Genomic DNA, 12,218 nt, shown 5'->3' with positions numbered 1-12,218 from the left:
ACTGGCAATCTTAAATAATTAAAAATACAGAAGAATAAAATTGAAGCATTAGGTTTATCAAACCTTGAAGTCACAAATTAATACTCCAATATTAATGATTTGATTACTCTCTATTTACCTGGATGATAACACTATAGTTTCCTTTTGAGAATACTGGAGGATTGTCATTTACATCAGAAACATCAATATTAACTGCAGTTGTGTTAAGTCTCGGTGGGTTTCCATTATCTGAAGCTTGAACTGTCAAGGTATATCCTGAAATCTAAAAAATAATAAAAAAACCTCAGGTTTTAAGGAAGAAATTTAGTGCAAACCCCCAGTAAAGTTTGCTTTCATATATTTAATCCTTTCTCTTCCTCCCTGCTCCCAGAAAGCATTGACATAAATAGATGCTTTCACATTATTACAGCTATATTAATTTTGGAACATCAGATAGTGATTTACAAACATCATAAAAATACACTGGTCATCAATTATGTACAGCTGAACTAATCACAACTGCTCAAAAAGTGTCAAAAACTTACCTTTTCTCTGTCTAGAAATTTAGCCACTTTTATTTCACCTCTTGTGGGGTCAATTGTAAAAGGATTTCCCTGATTGCCATCTATAATTGCGTAGTGAATGCGGTTGTTTGAAGGTCCATCGGCATCATCTGCCATAACCTAAGGGATGTTACATTCTCATTTAAAACAGGTCGAAATAGACTCTATCACATTTCAGATAAACTCATCCTGAAGATCAGCACAGCTGGTTTTGTCTAACATATTTCATAGTTCTCCGGAGAAATGTCACCCAAATAGAATGTACCAACATCATTTAATTTCCTGAATTTCTTCTGAAAATTAAGTCATGTTCTCATGAGAACACAAATATATCACAAAGTATCAACTACTTTCCTATAGCGTCTCAAGTACCTCATTCTGAAACTTTTTCAAAATAAATTTTCCATTCACTCAGTGGCAAACTTATCTATTCATTTATGTCCATCTTCAAATCAGTATTAATTCCTTCAAGACTGACAGCATGATTGCCATGACAAGGTATTTCAAAGGAAGAAACCAACAATACGTACTGTAATGACTGATTGTTCAAGCATAGCATCTTCACTGATTACTGCAGTGTAAGTGTCTTGGCTAAACACTGGAGTATTGTCATTGATATCTGTTACATTAATATTCACTGTTACAACATCACTTAGTGAAGGAGTGCCTCCATCTGTGGCTTCCACTGTCAAGTAGTACTCATGAGAACTTTCATAATCCAAGCTCTCAATGACAAAAATGGCTCCTAGGGAAGAAAAGAAAAAACACACAAACCTCACTCAAACTCTGCTATTACTATAGTATTATATATTACAAACTTTGATTTTGTTCTGGCAAATACTCAGCTTGATTTGTCACTGTAAAGCTAAAGTTATACAGTAAAATGATAAGGCTTTACACATAAAATAAGGTGAGAAGTTCCTGCTATTACCACAAAAGACTCTGACTTTAAAACTACCTGGCTTACATTTTGTAATGAAACAAATGAAGAAAAATAAAACGTGTTTCGAAAATCTCCTTAATTTTCAATTTAAATTAACCAAAAATATGTAATCGCCTTTAATTTGACTTTCCTTGCAACCAGCATTAATGTCAGGCATGGAGTACGAAGAGGTAGTAAGAGAAGTGTCTGACCATGGATTTTGATTAATGGAAATATCTGAGTTAAAATGTGAGCTTTTAACCAGCTAAAGACAGTTCAGTCTCTAACACACATGCTGATTTGCTGCTGGAAAAGTGTTTTCTTGGAACCTTTTTCCTCTTTTCAAAAATGTGAAGAAGTTAAAGTGGCAAAGTACTTCTATAGCATAGTACTACCATGCATACTGTAAAAAGCAACTGGAAGAATTATAATTTCAATTACACTAGTGCAGTTAACTACTATTAACCTTTGGGTAGAAATCGTATTGAAAATAACAAACTTTACCAGGAATTAACTCTAGAGAAAGAGCCAGAGAAGAAAACAAGACCAGAGTTTAGATATATATTTTTAACAAACAATTGTCATTAATTGGGAAAAATTCTCCACAGAACCTAAATGCTTCCTGAGACTAAATCTGATTAACATGCAAGCCTAAAATCTCCACTGTCATGCTGGATATACGACTGAACAGAATATTCCAACCTCTCGTTATCAAACTCCTCTAGAATTAATGTCTTTGTTGACCAATGACTAGTTTTCCCAATCAATTTAAATTCTGATCTTTCTTTTACCAAGTCTGGCCACTCATTCTGATTACACACCTCTTGTGAAAAGACTATTATGTTTCCATCATTACAGAACTATGTTTTTCCATCCTCTCTGACCCCAAGGTGGGGAATATTCCAGCTAGGAAACCCTTACTCTTGCCAGCTAAATGAATCTAACCCAAATAACAATAAATAGCAGCAACAAATAAAGTTCCTATTCTACGTTTTATTGCACTCCTCTAGTAAGCATGCTGACAAAATGGGTGAACAGACATTAGCACTGGCTTTACAGCCAGGATAAAGCACACAGATTATACATATTTGGCTGAATTACTGTAAAACAGCATGGCACTTTGCTTGGTTAGCCTGAAGTATATTCAGTTGTAATCTGTTACCTGTTGTTGAATCAATGCTGAATTTTCCATGTTCATTGCCACTGACTATTGAGTATGTGATTTCAGCGTTGGCTTCAATGTCCCTGCTTGCAGCATAGATCTGGAGAACTTCAGTTCCAACCAAAATGTCCTCTGATACACTTGCACTATACTCCCTATACTCAAATACAGGTGGATTATCATTTATATCCAAAACAGAAACTATAAGACTACTTGTTGAAGACAGTCTTCTAGGTAAACCTTCATCTGTAGCCTTCAAAGTTAGAGTGTACACAGCTTGTAATTCCCGATCCAATGGCTTCTCCAAACGAATGATTCCAGAGAATTCATCGATAGAGAACTGGCCCTCTGCAGAGTTCACCAGTGAATAATGGATTTTACGGTTCATCCCTGCATTTTGAAAACAATTGCAGAGTATGAAGCAGCCATCAAAATACACCAACATAGTAACAGATCTGATAGTTACAGAAATAAAACATGCATGCTAAATATTATCATTCATGTCAACGTAAATTTCAGTGAGAGTTAAAGGCTCTTGTGAAGGGCAGAACGATTACCAAAAAGATGTAACCTGATTTAAAAAAATAAGCTAATGCTTCATCGCATTGATTTTCTGCCACATAAAAAACACGAAGCATGGTTCTGCTTCAGCCACAGTACCAGCTAATATGAAACGATTAGTAATATAAATCTAATTATAACTTACGAACAACAGCATCTGCTTAGCAGGCTTATAAATAACACAGCAGGATATGGGACAGTTAGGCTGCATCAAATAACTAGGCTCAATACCAGTAAGTTTATTTAAGAACCATGTCCCCAGATTAACAGAAACAATTTTTGGCAACCTTCCTGTACACAACAAAGAAACTAAAAACCCATAGGTTTCTGGACTAAGTATTTTGTTCTTCCTGAGCCTCAAAGACCAGTGAAGTGTGAAAACATCTGTCTGATACCTTCCAATTCAGCAACCTAGCTTTATCATAGCACAAAGCAGGTTGGTTGTTTCACGAGATGGGGGCAAATAATGAATACTATTTGATTAATAAAATGATGATATATGTAAATCCCACACCTTTAAAAAAGCCTTACATGGTTGTATTCCTTACAACAAAGCCTAGAGAACAAACTCTTTCTAATGTCATTTTCAGTTCATGTTTACTTAAAATACTTGTAACTACACAGTGAAGATAAAGAGAAAGCAACAATCTTGACAGGGTAGCATATGCAGAAAGCTACAATCAACCAGGGTTGTCTTTATGGTATGATCATTGATAGCTAGCCTGAGAAGCACCCATTCAAAAATTTACGAATGCACATTATATGAGCAGGCACGGCTTGATATTCCTTTTACTTATACTAGGAGTAAAAGGATGGACCTAACTTGTTTTAACATTAATAGCTTATCACACTAAAAGTACCCTACAAATACCATACCCTATCCTCCTCTTCTTTTTTGCAGAGACACAAAAGGACTACTATGCAAGCTCCTCGCACATGGAAGTCAGGTGCTACATGATTTAGTAGACCTAAATATATCTTTCAGGAGTCTAATCCTGAGAGGTATTGAACATTTGCCAGTTCTGAAAGACTTAACACCTCTCAGGATAAGACTAAATAAACATTACTGTAACTTTGAGACAGTGACAAAAGTATCAATCAAAGAATGCATACCTGCATCAGCATCTGTTGCCTGTACTCTTGTCAAAAGGGTTTTAGGCTCTGTGTTTTCAAATACTGTAATGGAGTAAGGATCAGCTGCAAACACTGGGGCATTATCATTCACATCTTCCAGAGTCAGAATAATATTAGCTTGGCAGAATCTTCCTCCTCCATCTGTAGCTTTCACTAGGAGATAATAAACTGCTTGCTGCTCACGATCAAGTGGCATTAATGTTTTCAGTTCACCTATAAAGAGAGTAACATACATAAGCTGATGCAAGTTGCAAGACTTAAGTATCCTAACATGTTCTCCTCTAAAATCTTTCCACTCAGAAAAAAGAAAAAAACAGTTTTCTCTTTGACAGTAATTTCATCAGTGACTAAGTCAGCAGCTGTACTGCACTAATGAGCTCCACTTTGGGCAAAGCATGTCAGTGGCCTGTTCTTTCAGCTTTTAAAGATTAAATACTAAAATCCTCTGCCTTTTTTCCAAAAGTCTCTGAAACAGAAATTAGCTATAGTAAAACTACCTGATGGCGCAGAGAGAGAGAGAGAATATGTATACATGCACAAATACATATGGTTTTGTGTAAAGAGAACTAAAAGAAAAGAACTAAAAGAACTATTAGAACTCCAGCTTTAACAAAATTCAAGGTAAAATCCACACATGATTTTCCTGGGTTATTTAGTTGTGTTCCTTCCACAGCTATTGACCTGACTCCTCTCCTCTAACATTCAATAAATAAACAGAACTATTCACACTATCAAATATAACTTACTGCCACAGACAAACCTCTAGAGGTCTAAAATATACTTCCCAGAGTGACAGAAAAGACAGGCACAATGTGCAACCATTGCCTCTTTTTAAATGATTCAAAAAAGTATCCTGAAATATTGTTTATGGGTATTTTCATAAACGCAATCTGAATTTATTAAACAACATGTCAGCACAGCACATAGGTGACATTCAAAGTGAAAAAAACCCAAAACAACCAACAGTGAAGAAAGATCCTTCTCATTTAATTCACCACTGAAGTATTCTCATCTCCTTCTCCATATTTCCACTATATCTTTGTATTTTTCTTATTTACATTTTTTTTATATTGTTTACTACTCCCTTCTACTGTTTGTCTACTGCAGCCTGCAGAGCATAGGATTCTGGCATTAGCTTTGACCTATGTTATAATCCAGAAAACAGGAATGCCCTGAAAACCAAAGTCAGGCAAGTTAAATGTTACTCTCCTTGAATTGCCGAGGTGAGTATCTCCAGAGAGGACACCTTTAACACCGGAGCAGGGGGAAGCACAGCGTCCAGGAGCCTCAGTTCGGAGCGGCAAGAGCGACCGAGGGAGCCTCAAGTCCTCGACAGGACTTGCCCAGGAGCCAGCAGCTCAGCTGACACGAGCAGCTGACTCACAGGGGGCGGCGCCAGGAGTGACAGCACCAGCCCTCAGTGGGGAAAAACCCATCCCAGGGAGCGCAAGCGACCAGGAGCGCGGCGCGGCAGTTTGCGCAGGCAGGAGCGGGATGGTGAGCACTCGCCTCAGGACCAGGACCCGCTCTGGGAGCTCTGCCCCGGTGGTTGCCAGCGTAGGCACCCAGACAGAGCCAATGAGAGGGGAGGCTGCGGCACAGACCTCAGAGCGTAGAAAGTGCCTCGACTGGTCTCTTGAGGCAAGGGTGCAAAATGGGCAGGGCTGCACTCAGTGCGCCCTGGTGGAAGTCCTCCTGCAGCAGGTGGCTGAGCTGCGGGAGGCTGTTGGAGAGCTAAAAGATGCCAGGGAAGCTGAGAGGAAGCTGGGCTGCTTGCTCCAGGCCCAAACTGGACAGGGGCCGCAAACGTCCAGCACTGCTCATATAGGAAAGAAGGAGGGCAGCAACCCAGAAAGCTGGGAATTAGTAACAAGAAAAACCAACAAAAAAGGGAGGAAGAAGACAACTAACGACAAGGGACTTCCTCCTAAATGTGATGTCCCCACCCAGAACAGCTCCGCGGTTCTGCAGAGGGCTAACGAGAAAGCACCCACCACACCTAATGAGCATCCTGCTGATGCACCAGTAAAGAGGATCACTACTGGTGCCTCCAGGAAAAAGCGGAGGGTCATAGTAGTAGGGGACTCTACTTTGAAAGGCACAGAGGCACTCATCTGCCGGCCTGATCCAGTCTCGAGGGAGGTGTGTTGCCTGCCGGGGGCTCGGATCAGGGATGTTACTGAGAGGCTGCCTGCTCTAGTAAGTCCTGCTGACTATTACCCCCTTCTAGTGGTCCATGTGGGTGCTAGAGATATAGACAGCAGTAGCCTGGACAGCATTAAGAAGGACTACAGAGCCCGAGGAGAGGTGGTTAGGGGCTCTGGAGCTCAGATAGTTTTTTCATCGATTCTCCAGGACAAAGGGGAGGACCTTAAAAAAGCTAGGCACATTTGGCAGGTTAATAAATGGTTAGAATGCTGGTGCCATAGTGAGGGGTTTGGCTATTTAGAACATGGGGCTCCATTTGGGAGGCCAGGTCTACTGGAGGCAGGTGGAGCTGCTCTGACAAAGAAGGGGAAGAGCTGTTTTGGTAGGAGGCTGGTCAAGAAAGCTTTAAACTAGATGTGTTGGGGGAGGGAGGCATTGATCCATCCCAACACTCCTGGTCAGGTGCCAGCACCTGTAACAAGTGCTTGGAGCGATGTAGAGATGTTTCAGCTGCTCCAGCCATTGAGTTGGCTTCATTTGGAGCTTAGCTCAGATGCCTCTATACAAACGCCCGTAGTATGGGGAACAAGCAAGAGGAATTAGAGATGTGTGCAAGGCTACAGGGATATGATGTCATTGGTATCACAGAAACATGGTGGGATGGCTCCTATGACTGGAGTGTTGGAATGGAAGGTTACAGGCTGTTTAGAAACAACAGGCCAGGCAGACGGGGAGGGGGCATTGCTATTTATGTCAGTGATAGGCTAGAGAGTATGGAACTCTGTCTGGGGACAGGTGATGAGTTAACAGAGTGTTTGTGGGTCAGGATCAAAGGGAAAACAGGAATGGGGGACATTACGGTGGGGATCTGTTACAGGCCGCCTGATCAAGAGGACTCTGTGGATGAAGCGCTCTACAGACAGATAGGAGCAGCCTCACGCTCACAGGCCCTTGTCCTCATGGGGGACTTCAACCATCCTGACATCTGTTGGAGGGACGGTACGGCCCAGCACAAGCAATCCAGGAGGTTCCTCGATTGTGTGGAAGACAACTTCCTCTTTCAAGCAACACAGGAGCCGACGAGGAGAGGTGCCATACTTGACCTCGTGCTCACCAACAGGGAGGGACTGGTTGGAAATGTGACGCTCCAGGGCAGCCTTGGCCGTAGTGATCACGAGATGGTTGAGTTTGAGATCCTCAGGACAGTGAGAAGAGCATGCAGCAAGCTCACTGCCCTGGAATTCAAGAAAGCAGACTTCGGCCTCTTCAGGAACCTGCTTAGTAAGGTTCCATGGGATATAATCCTAGAGGGCAGGGGGGCCCAAGACTGCTGGTCGATATTCAAGGATCACCTGCTACGTGGTCAAGAGTGTTGCATCCCGACTAGAAGAAAGTGCAGCAGGAGGACCAGGAGGCCACCAAGGATGGACAAGGTGCTACTGAGGAAACTTACAGGGAAAAAAGAAGCTTATAAAAGGTGGAAGCGAGGACAGGTGGCCTGGGAAGAATATAGGAGCATTGCCCGAGAAGCTAGGGACCAGGTTAGGAAAGCTAAGGCCCAGCTAGAATTAAGCTTGGCAAGGGATGTGAAAGATAACAGGAAAGGATTCTATAGATATGTAGCAAATAAAAGACAGACTAGGGACAATGTGGGCCCTCTCCAGAAGCTATCAGGAGAACTGGCTACCATGGATTTGGAGAAGACTGAGGTTCTTAATGACTTCTTTGCCTCAGTCTTCACTAGCAAATGCTCTGACCACACCATGAAAGTCTTGGAAAGCAGATGCAGGGACTGTGAAAATGAAGACCTTAGGCCCACTGTAGCAGAGGATCAGATTTGAGACCATCTTAAGAACCTGAATGTACACAAGTCCCTGGGACCTAATGAAATCCATCCACGGGTCCTGAAGGAGCTGGCGAATGAAGTTGCTAAACCACTGTCCATCACATTCGAAAAATCCTGGCAGCCAGGTGAAGTTCCCGATGACTGGAAGAAGGGTAATATAACCCCCATTTTCAAGAAGGGGAAGGTGGAAGACCCGGGGAACTACAGACCAGTCAGCCTCACCTCTGTGCCTGGCAAAATCTTGGAATAGTTTCTCCTGGAAAACATGCTAAGGCACATGAAAAACAACGAGGTGGTTGGTGACAGCCAACATGGCTTCACTAAGGGGAAATCCTGCCTGACCAATTTGGTGGCCTTCTATGATGGAGCCACGGAACTGATGGACAGGGGCAGAGCAGTTGACGTCATCTACCTCGATTTGTGCAAAGCGTTCCACACTGTACTGCACGACATCCTTGTCTCTAAATTGGAGAGACATCAATTTGATAGATGGACCACTCGGTGGATAAAGAACTGGCTCAAAGGCCGCACACAAACAGTTGTGGTAAATGGCTCGATGTCCAGTTGGAAACCTGTAACGAGTGGTGTCTCTCAGGGATCGGTGTTGGGACTGGTCCTGTTCAACATCTTTGTCGGCGACATGGACAGTGGGATTGAGTGCGCCCTCAGCAAGTTTGCCGATGACACCAAGCTGTGTGGTTTGGTTGATATGCTGGAGGGAGGGGATGCCATCCAGAGGGACCTTGACACACTTGTGAGGTGGGCCAATGCCAACCTTATGAAGTTTAACCAAGCCAAGTGTAAGGTCCTACACCTGGGTCGGGGCAATCCCAGGCACTGCTACAGGTTGGGTGGAGAAGAGATTCAGAGCAGCCCTGCAGAGAAGGACTTGGGGGTGTTGGTTGATGAGAAGCTTAACATGAGCCAGCTACGGTGTGCGCTTGCAGCCCAGAAAGCCAACCGTATCCTGGGCTGCATCAAAAGAAGCGTGACCAGCAGGTCAAAGGAGGTGATCCTGCCCCTCTACTCTGCTCTTGTGAGACCTCACTTGGAGTACTGAGTACAGTTCTGGTGTCCTCAACATAAAAACGACATGGAGCTGTTGGAGCAAGTCCAGAGGAGGGCCACGAGGATGATAAGAGGGCTGGAGCACCTCCAGTATGAAGGCAGGTTGAGAGAGTTGGGGCTGTTCAGCCTGGAGAAGAGAAGGCTGCATGGAGACCTCATAGCAGCCTATGAGGTCTGAAGGGAGTCTATAAGGATGCTGGGGAAGGACTCTTCCTTAGGGATTGTAGTGGTAGGACAAGGGGTAATGGCTTCCAACTTAAACAGGGGAAGTTTAGATTAGATATAAGGAGGAAGTTCTTTACAGTGAGGGTGGTGAAGCACTGGAATGGGTTGCCCAGGGAGGTTGTGGATGCTCCAACCCTGGTGGTGTTCACGGCCAGGCTGGACAGAGCCTTGGGCCACATGGTTTAGTGCGAGGTGGCCCTGCCCATGGCAGGGGGGCTGGAACTAGATGATCTTAAGGTCCTTTCCAACCCTTACAATTCTATGATTCTATGATATAATGCTTCTAAAACTGGAGGCACTTTTGGTGTTTAGTATGAAAAGGAAATTTGTTGTTCCATCTAACCTCGTCCCATTTAATATGCCAAACCAAATGCTGGCAAAGGGAATCTGAATGAAGATATTTTCAATTATAAACCATTACTGCTACTACTGAATATATACTGAATACACAATGAATATAAAAAGTACAAAATTTATAGCATACATTAACTCCAGTCACTTCAGCATGGAAGCTTCTGGTTTTAGAACAATTACCACATTTACTCTTTAGTTCCTCAGATATTAAAATGCTCGTTTTTTCCTCAAGTCCTATTCAATATATTATTAGAATTTGTGTAGTAGAAACATTTCAAACAGTTATATAATAAACTAGCCCTTACTGGAAAGCTTAAAGTACTGACATTTATGTATGTCTTAATGTAAAACATTTTATAAAATAAGGTGATGATTGGAATTTTGCATAGTGTATAAAGTATTGTTACCTGTGTCTGGAGCGAGTCTGAATTTTTCTGCTCCTGTGCCATGCAGTGTGTAAGTAATTTCTGCATTGGAACGAATATCTGCGTCTGTAGCAGATACCTGCATTATCAGTTTGCCAGGAAGTGCATCCTCAGGAACAGAATCAGTGTATAAAGCCTGCAAGATTGTAAAGTTACATTGAAAGACTAAACATATGAAGTAAGTAGAGCTTGGAAAGGGATGGGGAAAAAGGAAAGAGAGATGAGATAATATCCTATTTGAGTGTCTGGTAACATACGAAGTAAACCTGAGGATTAAATACCTGAAAATGAAAAGAAATTCTGATTTTCTACTTAATTAGCTCACATTTGTTAGGTTATTCATAAAGGTAATTAATACTGCAACCATAGGGATTCTTGAGTATCACTGCATAGCTAAGAACTCTAAACACTTGTAACTGATTAACTGATAATTAAATGCATTCCCATAACAGGAGTTATAAATTTTTGGTAACTTCATTTTTTTCTTTTCTGGTAAATCATCTTTTCTAGGTCTGACTCAATCTAGAAGAATTGATACCTGCTGTTTTTTGTAATGGCATGGAATAAAAAGTTTCCAGTTTAATTAAAACTGAGAAAAAAATCCACGCAGAATTTAAAGACACTATGCACTCTTACAGCTCATCCATGTCAGGGATGTGCACTAAATAAGAAGGACTGAGCCTTATAACACCAATATTAACAAAGGAAAAAGTCTAAAACTACTGACATACCAGTCTATATAACTGTGGTTGTTTATACAGAAGTAACCAACACAAACATCAACTAAGAGAAAGACTCAAATGCTCCCTGTATACTTGATGCTTCCCAAAACAAGAAAAGATTTCCACCTGGTAACATGAAATCTGTTTTCAACAAGATGGCTATGAAAAGTCCACATATGCTAAAGTAAAAAACCAAAAAGCTGACTATGAAAAACCAGGGGTTTCTCATGAGGCAATTAAACATTTCACACGAGCCCATCTTTCTGTTTTGTTTTTTGGTTTTTTTGGTTTTTTGATTTGTTGTTGGGTTTGTTTTGTTTTGTTTGGTTTGGTTTTTTTCCCCCTTCTTTTTCGTGTCCATTTTTGCAGACTATCAAATCTGCTATGGTAGATAGCTTTGTAATAAGAAAACATTTATGGATTACAGATTTTTGGTGCCGTTGAGTGCAACTGCAGAATAATATTCCAGTCTTTTCAACTATTTTATCACACGAAATGCACAAATACCTCAACTACGTGATGGTTACAGCCTTGAGACTTCGCTTCCGTCAGAAAATAGAGCATATGCACTATTATGGCTGCAGCTTAAAACAATTCCTTTTGGAAAAGTATGCATTAACACATGAGAAATGTACCATAGCTCTCCTTATACTCTTCAAATACCCATTAAGTGTTAAAAATACATCAATGAATTGTATTTGCATTTTTATTTAGGAAACCTGTCCATGAAGTAACTTTTCTTCGACAGTATTCCATCTTAATAGTCCAAATTTCTGTTACCAACATAAAAGGAATTGCTATTTGTCAGTCTCCTGAAAAGCAATTTCAGAAGAATTTCAGATTTTATGTATCGAAGCAGCTGGACACGAAGATACAAGACTGTGCCTACCTTTTCGCAAACAGGGCTATTATCATTAGCATCAAGGACTTTAACCTCCACCACAGCTTTAGTTGCAAAGGTCCCATCGGTAGCTGTAATATTTAGAAGGTAATTATCCTTTTCTTCCCTGTCTAAGGGTTTTTTGACATAGACCTTCCATTCATTCTGCATATTTTCAATAGCAAACTGTCCCAAGGGATCACCTCCTGAAATACAAACAGAAACATTT

At 41.3% G+C, this 12,218-nt stretch overlaps 1 protein-coding gene across 6 annotated transcripts in view; it reads right to left on the bottom strand.

Moving 5' to 3' along the window:
* FAT1 (FAT atypical cadherin 1) overlaps positions 1-12,218 on the bottom strand; it is a 114,397-nt gene that overhangs the window by 18,975 nt on the left and 83,204 nt on the right. For all 6 annotated transcript variants that reach the window (XR_003992281.1, XM_030492285.1, XM_030492286.1 and 3 more), the window contains 7 exons: positions 11,999-12,195; positions 10,370-10,523; positions 4,301-4,534; positions 2,627-3,016; positions 1,073-1,287; positions 525-662; positions 119-262 (listed from right to left, as the gene is read on the bottom strand). Coding sequence is in view for 5 of the 6 variants with exons in the window: in XM_030492285.1 (XP_030348145.1) it covers positions 119-262; positions 525-662; positions 1,073-1,287; positions 2,627-3,016; positions 4,301-4,534; positions 10,370-10,523; positions 11,999-12,195 (1,472 nt within the window). In the remaining variant the exon portion in view is untranslated. The remainder of the gene's footprint in view (positions 1-118; positions 263-524; positions 663-1,072; positions 1,288-2,626; positions 3,017-4,300; positions 4,535-10,369; positions 10,524-11,998; positions 12,196-12,218) is intronic.

The sequence above is a fragment of the Strigops habroptila genome, chromosome 7, assembly GCF_004027225.2.
Source record: "Strigops habroptila isolate Jane chromosome 7, bStrHab1.2.pri, whole genome shotgun sequence".
NCBI classification, from domain to species: domain Eukaryota; kingdom Metazoa; phylum Chordata; class Aves; order Psittaciformes; family Psittacidae; genus Strigops; species Strigops habroptila.
The sequence above is the reverse complement of the archived record's forward strand: the minus strand, read 5'-3'. Positions and strand labels throughout refer to the sequence as shown.